The sequence below is a fragment of the Bombyx mandarina genome, chromosome 12 (assembly GCF_030267445.1).
Source record: "Bombyx mandarina strain Sakado chromosome 12, ASM3026744v2".
Classification (NCBI taxonomy): domain Eukaryota; kingdom Metazoa; phylum Arthropoda; class Insecta; order Lepidoptera; family Bombycidae; genus Bombyx; species Bombyx mandarina.
Window position 1 is genome coordinate 8159778 of NC_143219.1, and position 25645 is coordinate 8185422.

At 36.8% G+C, this 25645-nt stretch overlaps 1 protein-coding gene and 1 long non-coding RNA gene across 6 annotated transcripts in view; one reads left to right on the plus strand and one right to left on the minus strand.

The window, feature by feature from the left end:
* bchs (WD repeat and FYVE domain containing 3 bchs) overlaps positions 1–25645 on the minus strand; it is a 50758-nt gene that overhangs the window by 12307 nt on the left and 12806 nt on the right. For 2 of the 4 annotated variants that reach the window (XM_089731903.1, XM_089731902.1), the window contains 26 exons: positions 20903–21072; positions 19983–20357; positions 19064–19348; positions 18158–18738; positions 17660–17815; positions 16963–17257; positions 14511–14631; positions 13060–13238; positions 12667–12750; positions 11345–11554; positions 10817–10995; positions 9653–9831; positions 9026–9228; positions 8224–8408; positions 7318–7576; positions 6401–6549; positions 5875–5984; positions 5387–5484; positions 4969–5198; positions 4538–4643; positions 3244–3393; positions 2025–2243; positions 1413–1564; positions 1206–1333; positions 846–1080; positions 510–736 (listed from right to left, as the gene is read on the minus strand). In XM_089731903.1, the coding sequence (XP_089588029.1) occupies positions 510–736; positions 846–1080; positions 1206–1333; positions 1413–1564; positions 2025–2243; positions 3244–3393; positions 4538–4643; positions 4969–5198; positions 5387–5484; positions 5875–5984; positions 6401–6549; positions 7318–7576; positions 8224–8408; positions 9026–9228; positions 9653–9831; positions 10817–10995; positions 11345–11554; positions 12667–12750; positions 13060–13238; positions 14511–14631; positions 16963–17257; positions 17660–17815; positions 18158–18738; positions 19064–19348; positions 19983–20357; positions 20903–21072 (5265 nt within the window). The remainder of the gene's footprint in view (positions 1–509; positions 737–845; positions 1081–1205; positions 1334–1412; positions 1565–2024; positions 2244–3243; positions 3394–4537; positions 4644–4968; positions 5199–5386; positions 5485–5874; positions 5985–6400; positions 6550–7317; positions 7577–8223; positions 8409–9025; positions 9229–9652; positions 9832–10816; positions 10996–11344; positions 11555–12666; positions 12751–13059; positions 13239–14510; positions 14632–16962; positions 17258–17659; positions 17816–18157; positions 18739–19063; positions 19349–19982; positions 20358–20902; positions 21073–25645) is intronic. The other 2 variants (XM_089731904.1, XM_089731906.1) reach the window with 1 other exon arrangement.
* On the plus strand, positions 21457–25344 carry LOC149501786 (uncharacterized). 2 transcript variants are annotated; one of them, XR_016323998.1, is made up of 4 exons: positions 21457–22921; positions 23098–23169; positions 23626–23746; positions 23838–25344. It is a non-coding gene; the product is annotated as an uncharacterized LOC149501786 (long non-coding RNA). The 2 variants fall into 2 exon arrangements; XR_016323997.1 differs by having other exon boundaries at positions 21457–23169.

Here is a 25645-nt window from a genome sequence, read left to right on the forward strand (position 1 = left end):
ATATATTCATAACAAACAATATTTTCTGTGCTAATAAAAACTTAATAAAATATTATTATACATTTTACTTCGAGCCACTTTAAAGATAAAGTATGTAGTAGTTGTTTTACTATGTGTATTCGGTTTTCACTGTATATTTAATCATAATATGACAATTACATCACATTTCGGTAGGTTTCGTGCTTGTGACAAAATTCGTTCAATCCGAAGTGAGAGCGAGTTTTTTGACGGGTATTTCCAGAAAAATACTCGTGCATTTTTTGTCGTACCTATTAAATTTATTTAGAGAACGCAAAAAAAGATATAAAGCAAAGTATGAATTTTCAAAAGTCGCAGTACAGTAATGGAACTGCCCTGACGAGGTTATCAGTCATTTGATCCTCATATTATAAACTATCAGTATTGATAAAATATTGTATAAAATAACAATTCATTTATTATGCAAGTATTATTCATTTCGAATTATAAATAATAGGCGTCCTAATCCTAATCGATCAATTGTTACTCACCTTTTACTGGTTGTAAAGAAGGCCTCAGATTTTCTAGATTGTGGAAGAACAATTTTTCAGGTGGAGTGATACCTTGAGATGGTATTATGTTATTAGGGTCTAATATCGTGGAGCTCCTTTGCGACATTTTCTTACTGGGATGAGCCTTTTTGAACAACTGTTTCGGGATCTGTCCAAAGTTATTTATGAAGCCAATGGTGGCGTTCTTTTTAAGGGGATCATCAATACTGAAACAAGACAAACATTTTCACATTAAAATATACAAGTACTAAGTGATGATGCTTTACAATCGATTTCCATATTATTTTCTGACAAATATATTCTATAGATTCTCACTTGTAAATATCAACGTTTCCTTCGTAAAACAGATGATGGAATACGTTAGAGGCGTCAACTGCCGGTTGTCCTTGTTGTTTGTATCCGAAAACTAAGTCGATCCAGTGGTGGAGTCTGTGAGAAACGTAGTCAGACTCCAGCGCGGCGCGGTGCAGACGTATAAACTCGCGAGGATCTCCCTTAGCCCACGGCGGCAACACCACGTCACCCAGGGCCACGCCGGACTGCTTACAACCTGACCACAATCGATCCTAAATTTAACTCTATCTTGAGTTAACATGTTAAAGGATAAAAATTAATTTTTTAAAATAAATCACTGTAGTTAAGGTTTCAAATAAATGGATAGTTAAATAGACTTACCCAGATCAAAATTATTCGAATTGACTAAAAACTCTGGTAAATAAAAGAATTCTGGAATCAATTCTTTGACGTCGGCCATATTGTGTTTAGAAGCCGAGTTCCACGCTTCCTTTATCGAATGAAACATTCTGAAATAAGCCAATATTGATTAATAACGATATATGTACCACTGAGCAAATATTTTTAGTTTGTATTATATTTATTTACCTATCAGCTAAATCAAAATGGCCGCCTTGGAGTCTCAAGAAGTGTTGCGTGAACGGTTCCATACGCACTAAGTACGAACACACGATCATGGCGGAAGAGTAGTGCGTGCCGTAGTGATACGGAGGCGTCTCGCCGTGAGGATCGTCCCATTCCTGAAAACACAAACAATCTTCTTATCCATAACATCACTTTATTGTCAGAAACAAAATAGCGTTATCAGCTGACAGTCACATATAAAAAAAACGATGGTGTGATTTTTCCGATTACACAATAAAGAAAGTTATCGTTCGAACCTTAGAATGGTCTAACCTCATTTCTATGTTCATTTTATTAATTTTATGACATGTCATTGTTTTGTGTTTTATAAACTCGTATTTTTATCTTGTCCATATTAATGAAAAAGACAAAGGTAGTGAAAACAAAACACTAATCAAAAACAAAATTCCGAATTTGAAAATAGAAATTCATATCCTTGAAATAAAATTCATTTGAATTTAGTATTTATTGCCAGCTATACATAAATTACGTTTCAAACGACCAGTATTTTACTATGGCAACTACATAAGTAGAGACCTAATAAAATATGAACTGTAGTCACCAGTTTACTCGTACCTTATATCTCTTTCTGAATTGTTCCAATCGTTCAGGATTTTGCGCTCCCATTGGTTTAGTAAGATCTCGGAACGTCGCCGGGTCGTTTAGATCCAGCTCTAAGGTATCGTAGTCGGCAAGAATCCACGGAAACACAGGGTACTGCATAAGGTCATTATACGACCGCCCAGCGAGGGTGTTCAAGTGCATTAAATATTGGAAGTTTGATATTTCTCCTCGCTGTAACAATTTTTTTCTAATTTAGTTTTCACGTTTTTATAAGGAATTACACCACTTTTTGGAAATTATATAGAATTAACGAAACACGTACATATATCTATATATTAATACGTGAAGCAAAAACTTTGTATCCCTTTTTACGAAAATTGCGCGGACGGAGGAGTATGAAATTTTCCACACTTATAGAGAATATAGAGAAGAAGTGCACAACGCTAATATTTTTTTTAAATAATGCGTAAAAGATACATTAAATCAATAAAGAAAACATTACACACACTACATACCATGTATTTGACGCACACACGCATGCATACTATTTATTGTCAAAATTTTGTTCTTGACGTCTGTTGTCATATTGAGAATAGATTAAATTTAATATTGTTTGTCTTTGTTAATATTTTTTATAATGTAGTCTTGGCGAAATTTGTGATTATAGAAGTATAAAATACAATCATAATAGTGTACAAACTTACAATTCCAATTAATTATAGTCGAATTTCGACTACTGCGGGACCTCTAGTGTCTATAAACTCTTATAAAGCACTGAACATGACGCGTGACGTCATAATGGCACCGATATGACAAATTAACGCTAAACTCTTACGAATGAAGGCAATTACTATGTACACGGTGTATCGAAAAACAGAAGTTTATTTTACACTTAATAATGTAGATCACGATAAATCCTATAAGTTTACATTTCAAAAACATTTAATTGTTTAAGAATATCGACCTATTACCTAATACACTAGTTTTAGTCTCATATTTATTTATTTAATTAATTTGTTTGCGCGTGTTGCTATTAGTTTACTGATTTCAAATGTGACACACCTAAAAAAAAATTACCTATGTTTAGGTACCTCAGTAAAAAAATCGCAACACACATACACCCACACAAGACACACACTCAAACACACACGCACATGAATATCAGATACAAAAAAGACAATAATAATAATAAATAATAAATAGTTAGATTAGTTGGATGAGTATGACCTACCAGCCACCGTTGCGTGACGGAGGTGTCTCCGATGAGCGAGGCGAATAGGCCGGCGGGCTGCTCGACGGGCACGCCGCGCTTCTGCCCCGCCACCGAGCCCGCCGCGCTGTCCGCCATGCCGGTCGCCAGCGCCGTGAACCTGCTGTACACCTGCACAACGAATGACCAATGTCATCTCCGCTCTCCGACTGTATACCAGGCCAGATGACTCCCGACACCATATTTATAAAATAGCAATTGACATTCGATTTCAATGTTCAATACCGACCATGATATTACTTTACAAGTTATTAGAGACTGGTAAAGAAACAGGTTTTTTATTTTTTTTTTTTTATTGCTTAGATAGATGGACGAGCTCATAGCTGGTGCTATGTGGTTACTGGAGCCCATAGACATCTACAACGTAAACGCCGCCAGCCACCTTGAGATATGAGTTCTAAGGTCTCAAGTATAGCTACAACGGCTGCCCCACCCTTCAAACGGTAACCGCATTACTGCTTCACGACAGAAATAGGGAGGGTGGTGTTACCTACCCGCGCGGACTCACAAGAGGTCCTACCACTAAAAATGGGAAAGATAAAGTAATAAAATTAAGCCAAAGTAAAATAATAATGTGTGCTGTGCAAAATTACCGGTGACGATGTGAGTTCGCAGAGGTACAGCTATTATTATTCTGCCTTTTCCTACCGTAAAGTCATTCAATCCGATTTGAAGGCTCCGATTATTTATTCTACATAAACTCTATACGATACGACCTCAAGCTTATGTCCCAAGGTTTTATTTATTTATTTATTGCATAGTTGGGTGGACGAGCTCACAGCCCACGTGTTAAGTGGTTACTGGAGCCCTTAGACATCTACAACGTAAATGCCGCCACCCACCTTGAGATATGAGTGTTAAGGTCTCAGTATAGTTACAACGGCTACCCCACCCTTCAAACCGAAACGCATTACTGCTTCACGGCAGAAACAGGCAGGATGGTGGTACCTACCCGTGCGGACTCACAGAAGGTCCTACCACCAGTAATTACGCAAATTAAAATTTTGCGGGTTTGATTTTTATTACACGATGTTATTCCTTCACTGTGGAAGTCAATCGCGAACATTTGTTATGTACGTATTTCATTAGAAAAATTGCTACCCGCCTGCGAGATTCGAACACCGGTGCATCGCTAGATACCAATGCACTGGACATCTTATCGTTTAGGCCACAGCGACTTTAAAACGACGGTGTTGGAAATAATTTAAATTTAAACTTAATTAATTTAACATGTATCTATTGAAGTAGCGTTTACCTTATTTCTAACTTTCCTGGGGAAAGCCAATAAGTAATTTCTTCCATCGCTGGAAAAAACTTCTAGAGCTATCGGTTGTAATAAATATCTTCTTTTGTGCACTTCCCTAAAAAACAAAATTATCATAAAAAAATTCTTTATCATAGAAAAAATAATTATTGAGTATTTTATAACAAAATAAAAACCTATGTGTACGCCCATAAGTTCATACCACAGACATTAGTCTTTATTAACAGACGCAGTGTAAATAAAATTAGTTTACACGTGTTTCCTTCAATCGTGTTATTTATCAAATTTAGTTAGGTTCACATTTTAGTTATTAAAACAAATGATTTAGTTCAGTTTAATTAGTTAATTTAACAAGTTTTTTATCAAATTTTGTTAATAAAAAGGAATATTAACATGCATTAACAGTATTGTATTTTTTTTACCTAATATCTTCATATAAAAATTTAGAGCACTGTCGTTGGTTACTCCGCTGTATCCCTTGGCTGGGAAGTATAGGTTCGTAATCGTCGGGACAGCTGTCCAAGTCGCGTATTTCTCGATTTTTCAACAAAGTAAACCCATCGATCACGTAACAGTGCTCACGACCGAACAGCAGAAGCCCTTCAGTCGTGTCTAAGCCTTGAATTCTTGCGCAGCGGAACATATGTGAAATCTGGAGACAAGATTTTCGTTACCTTTTCAGTATTCGAGTAATAAATTTTAAATAATTCAACTCTGAAACGGTATTCCAATTATGATACAATTTTTGGAAAACATATCTCATAAATGGTCTTGGAATAGCGATTTATATTTTTTTTTTTTTTTTCGGAGAGTTGCTGTTTTACTTTACGGGTACTTCACCTTCTCGTGGTGTTCCAACAGCCTAAGAAGAGTCTGATTATCCGGAGGAGGTGTTGGTTGTTCATCTTCGTCTTCGTTATCTAGGCCATCTTCGTTTGCTATAACACAAGATAATTATGATATTTATTAGCGGTTCAGGGCCATTGCGGGTTGGTGCCTCATAAGCCATGTTGACTTCAAATCACTAGTATGAAAGGGGTGAATGCTGTTTCAGTGCTGTTGAGACTGTACTTATTTCTATGTGAACGAATTCTGATGTTTTTTTTAAATTTAAAACCTGCTTCACTGTAATCGTTTTTAAATTTTATCAAGATCTACCCGTTAGTTTCTGAGTTATACTTAATGCATATTTTAATTGACTTCCGACTACATTGATGATATAAAAAAAATATTTCTATTTTGATTCAGAATAAATTTTATAACTTCTTAAGCTGTTAATGTAAGTATATGAATGAACTTTAATTTGGGCAATATTGTGTAGCGTTTACCTTCTCCAGAGGCTTGGTTCGTGCCCCGACTAACAACGCCGCTGCTGACTAAATCGGAAGGCGACCCGTCTTCGTTTGCCACCACATCCACTGAGTTTGTTTGACTCGTGCTACGGGAGAAATAGAACGTCATCTAGAATATTTGAATATACTATTAACACGTCGTTTGACGGTTCGGTTGTTTTATTTTATTGCTTAGATGGATGGACGTGCTCACGACCCACCTGGTGATAAATGGTCACCATAGACATCTACAACGTAAACGACGCCACCCACCTTGAAATATCATTTCTAAGGCCTCACTTTTAACAACGGCTGCCCCACCCTTCAAAGGTGGCATCTACCATTTTTATTTTGTTGCCCTTGTAGGCAGACGAGCATACGGCCCACCTGATGGTGAGTGGTTACCGTCGCCAATGGACTTCAGCAATGCCAGGGACAAGCCAAGCCGCTGCCTACCGCTACCAGTGCGGACTCACCAGATGTTCTACCACCAGTAAATGTATGTATGAGTCTATGAACGTACTTGGCTACGGGCTCTTCAAAGTTGTTAATTTCGGGTGTCTCGACGCTGTCGTCCTCGTCCAATATAGCGCCGGCCGTCCGCCATTGCTGATACACGCGGTAATATTCCTTGCTGTCTAAGCTTTGGGCGACTTTGTACTTTAATTGTTTCTGTAATAAAATTAATTGAAATGTGCATGTTATATCAGATATAATAAGCCGAAACGGTAATAGAGTTGTGCTTTAAAATAAATGAAAAAAAAAAAATTTTTTTTTGAGTCACGCATAATAACTTATCAGTATTCATGATTTTTCTTCTTTCCAAACCGATTACCACAGGGTGACTATAACGTAATAATTGACAATTTTTGCACGTTACAATCAAATAGCTAAGCACAAACATTTGACTGTCTGCTCGTATTCGACAGTTTCCTAGTATGCATAATATATCGTCTTCTCGCATTAAAACTGTGTAATCTTAAAACTTACTAATTTTACAGGAGTGTTTTAAAGGTTTAACATATGATATTTTTAATATTAATCATCTTTGTAACTTTTTTTACCAGTTACATTGTCTGTCTTTATATGAGTCGACTATTATCAAAGCCGGCAATGTGACTTTTGGACAATTATTGGTAAATCAGAAAAACGAATTATTGACTTTGTATTCCATTGGCAGTCACAAAACTCTTCTGTACGACATCTTAGATAAATAACAGGTTAAGTATTAACCTTTATTTAATGCAGGTTTTGAACCGTATTCTTTGAAGGAGACGATTATATTCAAATCAATCTGTATTGACATATCAATAAAAAAATTTTGTCCAAATGCACAGATTGCCACCTTTGATAATAGACGACTCATATATAATATAATATATTTTTGGAAATTGTACACTTCTAATGCGAAAAGACGATATGAGAGTGTTACAAACGTACGTTATCTGGGTTGTCGAGGTCGGCCCTGTAGGGGTAGTGCGCGTAGAAGAGATGGTTCCGGCGCAGCATCTTGCGCATGCGGCAGGGTCCCTCGGTGCAGTCGAGCGCCCACTTGTCGAGCGGCGCGGGCCGCGGCGGGCCCCACAGCGCGCGCTCGCGGGTGAGCTCCCGCCACGCGCCCCCCCACTCCGCCTGCACGTAGCGCGTCGTGTGCGCGCGCGTGTTGGCCGCGCTCGCACGCTCCTTGCACCACGCCTGTCTGCAACCCACGACCGACACCACGTTTTAATTCGTTTTTAATCTAAGTGTTGCGCTATAGTTGTTTTAAAATCAAACCCGCAAAATTATAATTTGCGTAATTACTGGTGGTAGGACCTCTTGTGATTCCGTACGGGTAGGTACCACCACCCCGCCTATTTCTGCCGTGAAGCAGTAATGCGTTTCGGTTCGAAGGGTGGGGCGGCCGTTGTAACTATACTGAGACCTTAGAACTTATATCTCAAGGTGGGCGCCCATTTACGTTGTAGATGTCCATGGGCTCCAGTAACCACTTAACACCAGGTGGACTGTGAGCTTGTCCACACATATAAGCAATAAAAAAAATGGAATTTGGTTCCAAGTATTAGGTGAATGCGGAGCATCATGGCTGCTTTGTATCATTAATCTATAAACGGCGGGTGTAGTTTAGAACAATTCATTTATTAATCGTTCGTAATGCACATCACGACATAGCTATCAAGTCAAGTGTGGAACATTAATGAGATCGATCGGAACAAAGTAAAAAAGTAATATATTTTAATTACACAATAATCGATTTTTTACATACATTAAGGAGTAAGTTAAAAGATATATTCCAGGTTCAAGTCAGTAAAATGAAACATGCCATTGAAATAAGAACATACACACCTGACCAACTGCACATGGTCTTGCATGTAAGCGAGCGCGTGGTCCCTGGGTGGAGTGGGACGTTGTTTAGCTGAATCCTCCTTTTTGACCTTCGTACGGGATGCAAGTCGGGTCAAGCCACCGGTCACTTTTTGTATCTTGGACTGGATCTGATTGTGCAATTCCCACGGTACTCTGTACACGGCCTGTTGTAATGATAGCCCATTAATATTTAACCTTGAGATATCTAATAGTTTCGTTTACAAAACCGATTATGGAGCATATTGTTTTTTTTTCCTACCTAAACTAAGAGCCTAGAGAGGCTAAATCAGCGTAACCTTAACTAGTAGGTGAGCTCACGGGGCTCAAACCTGACGAAGTTGCTAACACGAACCCTAGCAAGAGCGGTGTTTCGCAGAATCTACCACCGGATCGGAAATGCGACCCACTGAGAAGATCCGGCGAGAAACTCAGTGGGCTTTGTCTGAGGGTTAGCATATTGTATTATACGTATTATATAATACAATAATAGTATATACAACTATTCTAATTATTTCTGCTACGTTGCTAATATGTTATCCGATTTGAAGGTTTGGACCGCCATTATACAATACAATGGGACCTCGTGCTTCAAAGAAAATAGCGGCATGGGTAACCACTTAATAACAGATGTATCGTGCCTAAACTATCCATCAGGATGAAAACTATAGTTTTAGTAGGCGCTGCCACTACAATTATGACTTAAATTTCACAATGATTTTAATCTTAGAATATAAACATTTTATTTTTAATATTATAAAAGACGTATGTATATTACGCTTACTTTTCTTTCGGTGTCGATGTAGTTGATCCACAGCTTGTGAGCGCTTTCATTGAGCTGTTCCCTGACGGCGGTGAGGTCGGGAGCGTGCGCGTTACCGACTGGCAACACTAATGTTATTTTGAAGACTTCTTCTATAGCAGGTTTCTTGCACACGTATAACTCCTCCCACACTCGACGAGCAGCACCCGCCATGAGATTACGTCCTATCAGAAAAATTGTAAATGTTAAAGACGTGTAATTAGAAGAGTGTATTAAAATCACAAAACTGGTGGTAGGAGTGCTTGTGAGTCCGCACGGGCAGGTAACCACCCACCTTTGAAGGGTGAGACCTTAGAACTCATGTCTCAAGGTGGGTGGCGGCATTCACGTTGTCCTTTGTCGTTTACATCTATGGACTCCGGTAACCACTTAACACCAGGTGAGCCGTGATCTCGTCCAACCAAGTAAGCAATTAAAAAAAACACAAAATAATCGACTTGTCATTCATCAATAATAATTATTTTTGGCATCGACAACATTTTAGTTTAACATTATCAGTGATTATCGGTTTATCAAAAAAAAATTTTTTTTGTTCTACAAAGATTTTCGAATTAACATGAAAATATGCTACCAAAGATTAAACAATACCTTGGTGTGTTGTTAACTTATCATCCCTAGATTCTAGATCACCGCTGGGATTAACGTGCCAAGTGGTGCGCATATGCGAATCTAAAGCGATCTTCATGTTAGCACTCAACTGCAGCAGGCAATACGTCAGGCAACCGATAAACTCCAACTCATGATTTCCCGCTCCAAATATAAGCAGCCTAGAACAGATTCGTTCACGTTATTATAATGTTTTTATGCAGCTATTTATTTTCAAGACTTTAAAATTCGAAACAACATAAATTAACATTTTATTGAGTTATTAAGTTCTTCTTTTTAAAAAAAGAAAGGGTCTTAAAAAATTTCAGGTGGTTCTACTTGCAGTCTTTCATTCATCATCAACATGTGTTACGTACGCACTGCTAGGCATAAGCTTCCCCTTCTTAACGCCATAATGTTCCATAGCCCGCCATTCTCATCCACGTCTTGTCATTACTTACATTACTTATATGGCCTAGGCCGCACTACGGTTAAACCGCAGCGGTTTATATAGCGGTAACTATTAGAGTTTATAAAATAGGAATACGAATACAAGCGGCCGCACTTGCCTTTCTTTCCCGCGATTGATTTTTAAACCGCGAAATGTTACAAAATGATCGCGTAAAAAAACCGTAGCAAATTTTTTAATCCTTAGGACTAGGTGTGCGTGCACGCACTATGCGTAGCCACGAGGGTTTTTTTATGAATTGTGGAATAAATTTCGGAAATATTTGTATCCACGAAGTTGATGCATGGACGCACATCGAGCAGAATTTTATCGAAGCTGGCTACTGAGATCCGATAATAATTGAAAAATTTCTCTGGGTATTTTCTTAAATTTTGATATTTCTTATGAAAGAAACCTTTCTCAAATCTACGGCTAATAAGTGGATGGACTCAACATCTGTGAAATTTTCGTTGACGTTCTTTTTCGTTTTCTATTTCTTAGTATCAAAGCAACAATAAATACTGCTCTTTTAAAATCTATGTTAAAACTCTGAAAATCACTGGTGAATTCGCGGTTAATAATTGCAGTGTGTTAAGCGGTTTAATTGCGGTGTGTTAAGCGGTTATAGCGGTTTACCGCTCTTGGGAAAAAACCGTAGTGCAGCCTAGTCCTATATTGGGAATAATGTACTTCACTCTTAATCATCATAGTAAACAAACCTGTTCGTCGTTAGCTTATGTAAAGCTTCCAGTACGGACATCTGATCTGCGATGGAATCAGTGGAACGCGACAGTAAGAAAAGTATTGTTCTGTTCAAACAATGATGGAGCCCTTCCAGTGATACAAGAGAAGATTTCTTTTTTGCTTGCGTTACCAGTTTCACAATAAAATCGAATACCTGTAAAATAGTGGTGGTCAATTCAAATGTATTCAATCTTTTTACAATACTTTTACAATTCTTACTGGTGGTAGGGCCTCTTGAGAGTCCGCGCGGGTAGGTACCACCACCCCGACTATTTCTGCCGTGAAGCAGTAATGCGTTTCGGTTTGAAGGGTGGGGCAGCCGTTGTAACTATACTTGAGGCCTTAGAACTTATGTCTCAAGGTGGGTGGCGCATTTACGTTGTATATGTCTATGGGCTCCAGTAACCACTTAACACCAGGTGGGCTGTGAGCTCGTCCACCCATCAAAGCAATACAAATAAATTAAAAAAAAAAACATTTTTTTCTTGTTCGTTTTCAATTACCTCGTGAGGGTCCCTCGACAGTTGTCCCTGCCATAACTTATCGACGAGCCGGGCGGCCAAATAGCAAACATTCGATATGTTAGATTCTGAACTAAACAGTTCGGTATTCAACAAGTTTTCCATCAGAGTAGTCAACACTTCAGTCTGATATTCAATTTGTTGCTGACTTGTAGAATTCGGTGGAGATGCGTCTAAGACAAGGTCAATAACCTGAAAGGTGATTCGAATTATAGAGCTTTGACGACCATATTCTTTACTTTATAACCTTAGTGCACATTTAATAAATTTACTATTCTGTTATTAATATTCAAAATTTAATGTTATTAACACAACATTTTTACATTTTTTTAATTTTAATATTAGTCATGAAAAATGTTTTACAGTTAAATTTATATTATTTTCAATAAAGCTTAATAGCCATTTTGCCCGAAGAATAAAAAACAACAAAAAAAAAAATAGAAATAAACAAACAGGACGTTGTTGTAATTCGGACGTCCTGACGACAATACATTTATCATAAAATACACAATATGCGGATGCTGTTATGAAACTCGTGTTATCAAATGCGTAGGTCGTCTTATGTAATATTAGTGATAGATGTAATTGTTTACGATAATAAATTAGTATTGACTAAATAAATTTATTCTTATTACGGATTATCATTTTGTAAATAAACTGATAATGTGCTTTATAAAAGAAAGGATAATAAAAATTAATTATATGGCTTAACTTACAAAGAAAGAGGTTAAGTGTAATATATCCATCTACTAGTGAAAGACTATATTAGGCTGCATTAATAAATAAAAAATTAAAATTATGTATTTCAAGAACGAAATGTGGACATATTGAATTGATGAAAAACTTAATTCTGATGCTGGTTTTCAAATGTCCTAAAAAACTTTTTTAACTTGTACATTTTTTTAAATAATCTAATAGTATTCTAAAGCATTAAAGATATATAATCAAAGTAATTTTGCATATTTACAGTGTGAGTAGAAATGAAAAGAAAGGAAACGAACGAGCTCCTAAAATCTAATAAATAATTGTCAACATTTTAAATATCCCTTAAAGCCCATTACATTCTATGACCTATTTCTTAAGTTTGAGAGCAGTAGATAAAACGATTTTAGTTTAAAAAAATCATTATAATATGTTGTTAACAAAGCTTTAGTTCTGTGTTAGTTGATACGTAATAAGCTTTATAATCAATCAATTAATTAATATGGTTAAGTTTGGTAAGTTTTATAATAAGCTTTATAATTAATCAGTTAATTAATACTGTTAAGTTTTGTTAGTTTCATAATAAAATTGCCCATATTTACGCTATGAAAGTAAGATCTCGCCGGGCCGGAGCTACATGGCGTACAAAACATTGAAGAGGGCACTGTGTCAGCGCTTTCCGCGTTCTAAAACCAACCGGTAGGCTGTTTGTCAGTTTGTTAGTCGAAAATGTTGTCGGACAATGTTACGTATATTATTATTATTATTATTATTGATATGTTATTATGAAACTAAATTTACAACATGCGTCAACGATTAATACGAGAACAGATTAGTCTAAAAAAAAAAATCAATTGTTACGTAATCAGGAATTTAAATTTGACTCGAAATTTTTTTTAATAAAAAATTGTTCAAAACAAAACTGTGATATTAAAACTTGACGGATAAAACAAAAAAAATAAATGGGTATGGGTACGATAGGAATAATAGCTCACCGGCGCCGTCTTCCCCGTGACGTTGAGCGACAGTGAGTCCAATACTATGACCCGCAGGAAGTCCATGACGCTCTGTCGCACCGCGTGCTGTGTGAGCGCGGCCGACGCGCCCGCTATCACCACCTCCTTCTCCGAGCCGGGGGTCGATGCGCCTGAACTTTCCCCGCTCTCGCATATCGCTGATCGGGTAATAAATACACGTTTTTTTTTCTTTTCTTATTGCTTAGATGAGTGGACGACCTGGTGTTAAGTGGTTAATGGAGCGCATAGACATCCACAACGTAAATGAGCCACCCACCTTAAGATATAAGTTCTAAGGTCTCAAGTATAGTTACAGCGGCTGCCCTACCCTTCAAACCGAAACGCATTACTGCTGCACGGTAGAAATAGGCAGGGTGGTGGTACCCACCCGCGCGGACTCACAAGATGTCCTACCACACGTTCCTATTCATGAAATATTTTTCAATTTGTAGCAATTTTTTTTATTGCTTAGATGAGTGAACGAGCTCAACAAAGTTAATGCCGCCACCCACCTCGACACATGGGATCTAAAGTCTCAGTTTCTAAAATACAATAACTGTCTTATCCATCAAATTAAAACGCGTTACTGCTTCAATGCAGTAGTAATGTGTGGAAGTGGTCTACCATTTTTCGATATGACCTGATATTTGCTTCAGTATATTTGCTTCGATTTTCACAGTAGTAAAGAAATATACTCTGATTTTGTATTTTAATTGACTTTTCGTTTTTATATATTTATGTATTATACGATAAACGGAAAATACTATTATTTGACCAAATGAATCATAAATATTAGTTATTTTAATTGGTTCTTATGTCATAAACGCGCAATATAATACGAAGCAGTGGCTGTCACCACTCGCATATTTACTGCGGGTCGGTTACTTTTTGTCTTACATTGCTTGTTATGTAAAAACCGGTAAACTACAAACGTTGGAAAGTCATTTTACGAGAACTAAACGAACACGACGTGTATATGGCCCTCAAATTGGAGATATAAGATTCAAGTAATTTTTTTTAACAACTATACAGCCCACCCTGGAGCGCTAGACTGCTTCGCGGTACAAATAGGAAGAACAATGGCAGAACACTCGTGTGAGCACACCAGGAGCGTTAGACTGCTTCGCGGTACAAAGGCAGTACATACGTAGTACATACATAGACATACCAGTGACACTCGTGTGCCACCACCCTATCGCCCAGAATTTTTTTCTTTTTAGAATACCGTATAATTACTAAACATAGATTAAGTAGTTTTGCGGATTCGTGTTTGTTTTTTTAAGTATTTTTTACGTATTAGAATAGTTTAACAAAGTTTTTCTAGAATTATCTAATGCGTTAGAACCAATTGAAATAGGCAATGTTAGATTTGAAAACATGAAATCATGGATATTCATGACCTTTCGCTTCGACTTCGAGAATTTACTTACGCATATGAATGTCATCGGATGAGTTAAGAGGGAACAACGTTGAAGCCAATGCAGTAAGGACCTCAGCTGACATCATTATAGGCACAAAGTCTGGCAATGTGTTATAAAGGGAAAACAACACCTAAAAATTAAAAAGAATTTATTAATTTCCTTCTAAAAATTTAGTGCCTCCCACTTTTTGACTCTTTTTATTGCTATAGCTCTGTATTTATTTATTCAATTTCATGCACAAAGGTACAATGGCATACTAAATCCCTGAGGCATCATCTACGAGTCAATCAAGGGTGGTTTAGAGTGTGTGGTAGGTAGGTGCATTACTTATTGCGAAAATAACAAAATCGATAATAATATTACATAAATATACAAACACATACACGGTATACATATTAATATCATCACATAAAACAACGTACACAATATTATATCTTGATATAATATAGATTTTACACATACCTAGTCAGGTCATAAATTCTGTCACATGTTTAATGTAAAATAATTGAAACAAGTTTATTCATTATGTAACCATTCATATACCAAAATGAACTTAACAAAACATAGATTCTTATGACACTAAAGTTTATTCAAAATGACCTCCGTGATTTTGAATACAGGCCTTGAATCTGCGCGGCCAGTCATCTATCCATGTCAATATCGGCGGCTACCTTAATCAAGGATGTCTTGAGTGACTCCAAATTGGGATGAGGCTTTGAGCACGCCTTTTCCTCCAAGTGTTGCCATATCTTGTAATCTAACGGATTCAAATCTGGACTGGAGGAGGGCCAGTCTTCGTGCCGGATGAAGTCGATTTCACGCGCCGCCAGCCAGTCTTGTGTGCTCTTCGCTCTATGAGCTGGCGCCGAATCTTGTTGGAATACCCAGTGCCTGTTATTGAACATGGTATGAGAAACAGGTTCCACAAGGTTCGTCAGGACTGTATTTTGATACACAACTGCATTCGTTTTTACACCTTTCTCACAAAAATGTACCTCTGTTAAGCCCCAATAAGAAACTCCCAACCATATCATTAGCGAGGATGGAAAATGACCTCGTTGGACACGCGGAATACGGTTGCTCGCTTCTTCACTACTGTGTGCGTACACCTTATCATTTTGTTTGTTGTAGCTCTCTTCTACGGTAAAAATTTTTTCATCCGAAAAAATAATTTCCCGATATTTTTTTCTCGCGTACCGCTTCAACAAAGCCCGGCATCTCTTCAGTCTCAGGTCCATTAGACGAGCATTCAAACGATGTCCTGTTTTTCTTCGGTATGCCCGAAGCCCTAAGTCTTCATTTAACACCCTTTTCACCGTGGTTCTGCTTAACCCCATCTGAAGGGCCAACAGTTTCTGCTTACGTTTGGGATTTCTTTGAATTCGCGCCTTCACAGCTTTTATCACTGCTGGAGTCCTAACAGACCGAGGGCGACCACTTCTTGACCTGTCATCTACACTAGAGTCTTCATTGTATCGTTTGATGGTACGATAAACGAATCTTTTGGTTATATTCAAAATTTTCAGTATGTTAAAAATTTCAAAAATTTCAGTATGTTAAAAATTTGAATTGGCGCGTAACCGCAACGATGCAACGCAATAACTGCAACACGGTCTTCTTTAAGCGTCCACTCCATATTTAAAAATGAGTAAAATTCTAAAAGTATACATTTTTATTTTCATGAACAATTTGAAATTCGAAATCAATAAACTTTTTTGTGGCCAGCATTCTAAAAGAAAAGTTTTTACTGTGTGACAATACTTATGACCTGACTAGTTATATCTATATATAATCAATATTATATACTCGTATATTTACATACAAATATAATCATATGCACACTTAAACACAACATAAAAATATAACAAATTTATCAGAAAAATAGAAGAATTAGTATATTCCACAGAACACACTAGATTGTAGATTGACAAAATTTTAAGTTACCGCCAATTCATTCAGAAAAAGTTGCCGAACCTTTATTTTGAAAGTTAGGCGAACAATGATCATACTAACATTTTTATGAAATTTTTTGTTAGTTCATCATTAAGATGAGGCCTTTTTGGCGGGAACGCGAGGAGTGAAGTTGTGTGATTTATTTTATTTTGTCTATTTAGTGTTTCTTCAGGTTTAAATGTGTAATAATGGTGGTTTATTAACTGATTAATATCTGTGAAAGTGTACATATGTGGGAAAATGAAACAAAGCTGCTGGACGTAACTTCTCAGTAAATGACCACCATTTCATTGAGATTATATTTCATCCCATATCATCTCATCTCATTTCATTTAATTTCATCCAAGTTGATTAATGTCTCAAATTAATCATCTTCATTTCATTTCATTTCACTCCATATTATCATTTTTCATAAAAATAAGTATATAAATTATAAAGGTCTTAGTTAACAGGTCATAAAATCCTTTAATGAAATCATTAGGATGAGCAATATTTATATAGTAAGTACCTGCAGGATGGGCACTGGATGGTCGACGAGCCAGTCGGGCAGGGTGGGCTGGTCGGCGTGCACGAGCGCGCGCACCGCCCCCAGCAGGATGACGATGGCCTCGGGGCACAGCGTGATGCGGGCGGCCAGCGCGGCCGACGACTGCCGGGCGGGCGCCACCGCGCCCCACGCCGCCGCCCACACGCGCTCCACCGACACCGCGCGCTCCGAGCACGCCGCGCGCATCGGCTGCCCCAGCGTCAGCCCGAACAGCAGGTAGTACAGCTCCGGTATGTGCAAATGCGACAGGATCAACCTGCACGTGCGACATTCAATAATAACCAACTCTGCTATGAGTATCTGTCTATTTTACGGATTCGTAACACAGTAGCGGGCTAATGTGACGCAGTTGGATATCTCTGTGGTAACTGCTTCTTCCTTTATACCGTAGATACACGAATTTTAAAACAATTAATATGTCATGTTTTCAACAGTGCATTTAAATAGCTCAATGTGACATTTGGTATTAAACTTCTGTTTTTTCAATACTGTTAACAATAAAGCAGTAGGTACGTTGGTTTCGTTTGAAGCCGCACGTCTATGAACAATATATCGCGATAAGGCCAAACCAATTTCAAAAAATATATTTCTAAATTGAGATAGATGCTGCCGGCTAGTGTTGGTGCGACAGATCCCCGTTTACCTTGGTCATGCTCACCATGCGAGTAAAGTGAATCCCGAGGTGTGGAGCAAGGACGCGTGTAGATGAGACTGCGAGTGGACGGCGGCCGTGAGCACCACGCCTGCTTGTTGCGAGCTCGCTATCATCTCTGTGTGACGCAACCAGCCTCCATTACCGACTCCTTCGCGGAACCTAATAGTCAATATCTTGTAAGTTAATACATTCAAACATTACGTCGTGACAAGAATGATGGATTTACTGGTGGTAGGACCTCTTGTGAGTCCGCGCGGGTAGGTACCACCACCCTGTCTATTTCTGCGGTGAAGCAGTAATACGTTTCGACTTGAAGGGTGGGCAGCCGTTGTAACTATACTTGAGATCTTAGAACTTATATCTCAAGGTGGGTGGCGCATTAACGTCGTAGATGTCTATGGGCTCCAGTAACAATTTAACACCAGGTGGACTGTGAGCTCGTCCAACCATATCAGCAATAAAAAAAAATAAAAAAAATGCTAGCGACAAAAATACCTTTACCTTTGCATAATTGCAGATTGGTGTCCTTGTCCCGAACAAAGTATTACTAAAATTCTGAGAGCCCAAAGCACCGTTGTCGGATGAACGTTCTCCTGCATAAAACTCAGCAACCAATCCATGCCCAAGACTCGTGATATTTCCTCGCAAACTATCGTGTTCACTAGATTCCTCGCCGTGAATAATAAGCCGTGCAGCACGTTGAAGCATTTATTACGTAAAATAATTTGTTCTCCCTCTGAGTCTTTCTCGCAGTCGCTTTCTACCGGATTCAATCCCTTTTCAGTTTGCGAGGGTAACGGTAGAGTGTATGCCATGAATTGTCCCAAGCATAACAGATCGCTCGGTCTGGGCTGCCCCCCTAATAAAGCAGCTAACAATTGTATTAGAACGTTCTTTGTGCTGACGACTTTTACGTCATTAATTATGTATAAAAGTTTGGAAACTAATTGGAGCTCTCTCATTGTGCGTAAATTGTGCGTTCTGTGAGCCGTTTCAGTGGCCAATTCCAATAAATGTTCCAGTAACGACTTAATCAGTCCTCCGGGGGCCCCGAGCCACACCTCTAGCTCGCAGATGAGATCCTAAAACATTATACATACAAAATTAATTTAAATTATTTTTAAGCTATTGCATAGCTTTTATCGCGGGCCTTCAGCGCGGCGACCGAATCATGAAATTCCTTTATGAGTCTGAAGGGGACAGTTAAGGTTTTGCTTTTATTAATGTTTAATATAGCGTGGTCTTGTTTTATTATTGTTTTAATATTAAATTATCATTGCCTAATTATAATTGCATAAGTTGATAAAAAATGCTATGCAATAGCTTTACCGCGGCAGTTCCCGAGTGCCACACGTTTTTTTTTTTTTTATATATTAACTCATATTTGGATTTTAACAGAACATTTACTTGAAAAGCTGTCAAATTAGGAATAGACGATGTTTCCTTCTGGCTGTCCACAGTGCCGACCAGTCCGAATACAAGGTGGAGTATATGAGAATTCAATAGCTGCTTTTTCCTCTTCAATAACATAGCTAAGGTTTGGTATCCCTTCCGCCGGTCCATTTCGGCTTGAGCCGATTTGTTCGATCGAACGACGCACACTAACGCTTTAACGCCGGCGTACAAACATTCCACGTCTTGTGCCATCGCGATCAAGCCCAACAGCACTGAACAACCGCCCACCGTGTCAATCTATGAAAAAAATTTAAATAAAATTTTAACAAAAAAGAAAACCAACTTCTTTAAAAGTAAAATTAAAATATTATCAATGCAGTCCAAGTCAATTAAATATGAATTATTTAGAACAACTCAAAAACTAACGATCAGATCTTGATAAATGTGAAGCGGAACCACATAAGTAACAGTTTCCAAAAAAAAGATACAGTAAAAATTGGTTAACCTAAAGAAGTTTTAAGATAATACAAATAAATAGATACAGTCGAAATTATCAACCTACTCTTTTTTTTTGAAGCTATTTAACAACAAAGACTAAGATGTATCCAAAGAATATATCGAAGTTTGAAAGGCTATTTGGTTTAAGCAACATTTCACTTAATACGCGACATCTATCTTTGTAATTACAGGTGTCCATTTTATTTGGTATTAGTATGAATGATTCGATGTTTTTAAATAAACGTCAATTAAATTTACTCCTTTCAAATAGTTGAAGTAGTGTTTTTGTTCTGATATTTTTTCCAAAATTTAAAAAAATTTAAATGTCTCTCCTGTGAAGTTGCAAAAATGTCGCTTAACCCATTAAATAGCCATTTGCCTCTCGATATTATTTAACAATACATTGTGCTTGTTTAGTCAGATGTATAATTACCATAATCGCGGCTGGCTTCGAACAGAATACTCTGACTCCTAAATAGCCCACCACGGTGCCGCCCAAGCATCTGGCGGGTCCCATCAGGTGTCCCGCGGAGTTGTGAAGTATCCGTATCGGGGTTGCGTTTTCGTGCGACGACATGCCCAGTTGCTTTGCGATAGCCTTGTTGTCGTTTTTACTGTACACTTTCCTTATCTTTGCGAGGGTCAATTGAGACATCGCTCGTGCATTGATTCCGAAAATAACTTTCTCTTCTGCGACTAGAGGGGTCAGAGGTTCTTGGTTTTGTCCCGGCGGCAGTGGAGCTTGCAGTGTGCCCACGTAGTGCGGACCCAGTTGGTATATAACCGACACTGTCTGTGCTGTGAGTACCTAGAAATGTATGTATGTATCAATACAAAATGTACAGACATACTATCTTGACATCTATATGAAGAATTTCAATAGTATTTAGAAAAAGTAAAATCTGGAGAGATGAAAGTGTAGTACGTTGTAGATGTCTATGGGCTTCAGTAACCATTTAACACCAGGTGGGCTGTGTACTCGTCCACCCAACTATGCAATAAATAAAAAATGCCCGGCCTTTTAACACCACTGAGTTATAGTAAAAAAATAAACAGACCGTCTATTTAACAATAACTGTCACTTATCCAGTTTTTACAGCAATTCAACAAGAGACTTTAAATGATATTAGATACAAATCAAAACAATATTAACTATGGCAGATCTAGCTGTGAGTGATGAGGTCATAGTGAGATAGATAGATAGATAGTCAACGGAGATGAAGACAACAATTAATTTTTGGCCTCGACTTTGTGTTTCAAAGGGTCAGATTATGGCCTCAATAGGTCTTGTTACTGTGTAACGCCAGGGAGAGGTGAGCTCAAATATCCATTCACTGTAATAATGATACGTACGTCTTCGAGCAGCAGCGCCGGGCCCTGTCGCCACAGCAGCCGCGAGTAGCGCCGCCACTGCGGGGGCGTCCCGAGCACGCAGTACACGCTGGACGCGCCCGACAGCGTGGCGGCGCCGCCCCCGGGGTTCGCGCTCACGTAGTGCAGCTTGCCGGAGTGCATGTGCTGACCTGCGATACATTTTTTATGGGCTTTTTAGGCAGACGTGCATACGGCCCACCTGATGGTAAGTGGTCGCACCGTCGCTCATAGACGTCAGCAATGCCAGAGGCAGAGCCAAGCCGCTGCCTACCATTAAACGACTGCTTTGCAATATTTTTCGAGACAGATTTAAAAAAAAGGGTCGTATATTCTGTGTACACAAAACACTTAGATAAAATCCTTTCTTGATGATGCTTCGATCTCTATTTTCATTAAAAGTTTTAGAACCTTTTTTTAAATTAAACATTGTCCTTAAAACCGTCACATAGTTATGAAACATAAGTCTCGATTTTAATTTGAAACTTTATAATCCTAGAATGCTACGTCATATTCGGCTGATTGATAGTAACAGGGGGGTGCAACTCCCATACAAAGGAAAATAACATACAACTAGCGTCATCTTACTCCTGTGGCGACGTCATTTTTGTAACTTTTAGGCATTAATGATCTAATAAACTCACTAGATGGCAGATATGAGTTCTGACTCAATAAAAAATGTAGCGTACTTTGAAGCAGTGCTTCCACTTTTAGGGAATTCTCCCTTTTTTAGGGAAAAATAGCTGATATTTTGGATGATAAAGACAATTTAAAAAATACCAGGATTTAGGATATTTCGGGGTAAAAAGCAAAGCCTATACTAGTAACTGTTGTGAATTTTAAAATAAACGATAATTAAAGTAAAACAATGAACATTTTATTTTATGGAGAGAGAATGACATTAAGTCGAGTTGACAAGTAAAAGAATAAAACAGAGTTGTGTATAAAAACTATAAAGGTTTGATTCAACAGTAACCCTCTAGTAAAGTAAATCATAGATTAAGCCACTGCTTTTTCTTAGGGATTCCCCAGAATCCCAATAAGTATAATCCGCCAAATTTTTATTTACCTATTTTCGTTGATGTCACCAGAACTTACTTGTATTGTAATATACAGGTACTTCATGTACCATGAAAGATTATCATGGTAATTTCATTTACGAAAACCTTGTAATTGTCATTTCACTTTTGCTAGCAGTTCCTTCTTCAAAGACTGAGGTGGAAAGATTATTCAGTGTTCTCAAATTTAAAAACTGACAAAAGAAACAGGCTTTCTAATGAAACCCTGAACGGCTTGCTTCATAGAAAGTTCCCAACTTTGCCAGCAAACAATTGCTCAATTTTAGAACCGAACAGTGTTAGGTTGTGCAGCAAAAGAATATAAAAGCAATGCGTCGACTTCCTTGAAAATTCTAATCCTATAGATCTATGATCTTCTGGGGGCGTTTATATTATATATACCTACATTAAATAATATGCTGTGGTTTATTTTCTGTATTTTATTTACGCTTTCTATATGAGTCGTCTATTATCAAAGGTGGCAATCTGTGCATTTGGACAAAAAAAAATTATTGATATGTCAATACAGATTTATTTGAATATAATCGTCTCCTTCAAAGAATACGGTTCAAAACCTGCATTAAATAAAGGTTAATAGTTAACCTGTTATTTATCTAAGATGTCGTTCCGAAGAGTTTTGTGACTGCCAATGGAATATAAAGTCAATAATTCGTTTTTCTGATTTACCAATCATTGTCCAAAAGTCAGATTGCCGGCTTTGATAATAGTCGACTCATATAAAGGATTTATGAAAGTTGTCTAGGAAATTTTAGGGTAAATTCAAAAGAAACTAGGGTAAAATGTGTTAAAAAAAACGTAAGTGGAAACACTGCTTTGAAGTTTTCAAAATTCCAGGGCCGTAAAACAATCTCAAAAAAAAAAAAAAAGTTTTCAAAATGTCGTAACGATTTAATTTTTTAAATCGTTTTTTTTTGGTCTTGGTGTGAGTTATTTTACGTTGTAGTATTAATTTAGAGCAACTTTTAGCTTTATGAGAATATTAGACGATTAGACATTGAGAAACTCTGTTTTGAATTCTCTTTAGACATAACTTGGCTCCAATACTTTTTTCTTCGTTAGCGTTTCGTAAGCCTGTGTAACTATTTTCATTTCTTACAGAATGTTTATTATTAAAAATCAGCATGCCTCGAAGATCGAAAATGAAATGCTATTTCGGATGCCTTGATAACGGTGAGTTTACACTATTTTCCCGGTATATTATTTGCTAACATAATTATTATTCATAATATAATTAAATGAATTAGCACCAACTAATGGTCCTTCCTATTTCTGCTGCCTAGCTATCATATATGTTAAGTTTTGATCAAAACAGTCGGTATTAAGTCTCGTACTATCACACACACACCTCAGATAATAAAATTGTCTCGAGTGGGTGGAAGTATTTATGTTTTGCAACTCAGCGTATTATATGCTTATTGTCAAGTGGGCCCGAACTAGTTTTTTGGAATGATCAATCAGTCATGCTTTCCTGTTTAAATAAAATACAGCACAATTGATCTCACATCCAAAGTTAGATGATGGCATTCACGTTTTGTTTCCTGGTGTTTGATAACTAAGTTACACCAAGTGGCCTGTGACCACGTTCATCCTTCTACCCAATATAAAATAATGTTTTTATTTTTGTAGACAAAGGTTTGATAATGACAAAATTTTATGGAAAAATTATAAGGAGCACTAAAATGTCTGAAACATGAAAATATTGATGCACTATATTTGAACCAGAACGTGTTATGTAATATATTAATTTGTAAGTAAGATTACATTAACACTAAATTTTTCATGGTCGTATTTTTTCAATATTTGTTACATACTTAAGATACTTTGTTTCTCCGTTTCAGAAGAGAAACTGATTCAGCAAGGAACGTGAACTCTCAAGGGATCTTAATTTTTTTTAAATATGTTTATAATTGATAAATTAATAATTGAAATAGTTCATAAGAACTAAATTGATGCCAATTTTGTTTTAAAATAGGTTGTTTAGTTCTTATAGTTATAGTATTACGTTTGAATAGTTGTAATTAGTAAGTTAGTAATATATGAAAATACTGATATAAATTTTTGTAAATAACCTTTTGTAAATTCTACGAGAAGATGATTTTAATTAATGATCAAAAGTCAACGGTCTTTAAAAGCATTATTTGCAATTATTTAGATTTACTGTGGAATATATTTGCTAAGTTGTGTTTTCTGTATGAGCAGATATAAATGAAAATGCCCAAACATGATTATGTTTCTTACATTTTCATTATGTGAAATCAATATGCTTGTGACTGAGTATATTAATAATTTATTAAAACTTAAGTGATAGACAGCAACCCCTATGGCACTGCTGAAGTTTATAAGCACTGGTGACCACTTATCACGGGCCGGGTTGCGTGCTCGTCTGCTGTTGAGTGCAATAAAAATTTTCGAAACCCTTTCTATTATTTAGATGTAATATTAGTGTACATTTAATTTGGATTAAAAGATAAATTTACATTTTATGTTTGCATGTGTATGTTTATAATTCATTTGCATGTAACGAACACCAGTTTCTTTTTTAACAAAATGTAAACTAATGGTTTGTAATGAATGTAATTAACTTTAAGATGATTTTCTTTCAATCTGCTGTTTGTTTCATCTAGTATTACCAAAGCTAAAGCATCAGAAACGTCAGAATAGAAATAATTTAGATAGGGAATAAAAGTATAACTAATGTAATCATGTCTAAGATTACTATAAGCGTCATTAAGTACAAACTATCAATATTTAAGAGTACTTTAAATCATCATTACATTTTTTAAACATTTTTTGTTTTTCAAATCATGTAATAAAACGTTTGTGCAGAACAAAATGTCACATGTTATGAACATGATTGTGGGTTAATCGTTTCTTAAATTTCTAAATGTTTATAAGAATGCTAAGAATAATTTAGTATTCACTTTAGTGTGTGTATTATCTCTACAATGCTAGTATAAATGACAATTATTGTATGACGAAGCATAGGTAGTGTTTATAGATGTAATATTTTCATACAAGGTCATGATCTGTCACGATCAACTTTAAGCAAGAACTGCTATAGTTAAGAAACAAATTTATTAAATTTAATTCAAATTGTCTACTATGTTTGTAATGGAAAGCTGACATGTTTATATTTCGCACAAATGACTTAAGTGACATTGAATGATTTGATTATCTAGACTTAATTAACTTTTAGATAACTTTCGATTTAATGTTATTAAGTACTCTAGTAGGATTAATCTAGAGGAGTTATTGTTATTCGAAATTTTATACAATTGTACGTTCATACTATCTTTTAACAGTAAATTGTTTGTAATATAGGGAAATTAAATAGCTTACAGAGAATTACAGCTTTTTATTTAAAAAAACTGTTTTCTCTCTGTATGAAAAGGTCTTATCGATTAGAATGCTGAACACAATCAAACGTTCTTTAATATTTCATAAGTACTACCGGGAATTTCAGCGATTCTAAACGATAAGATTTTTTCATAAAGAGAGTTAATTATAAAAAATATTAAAATTACTAAAAAAGCCACCTGGTGGGGGGTAGGGAGATTAATAATCGACAGCAGCGACGCCTGCTGTCCTGGGCTCTAACTAAAGCAAAAATAAAAATGAGAGTTGCGCATCTATCTCAAATATATTA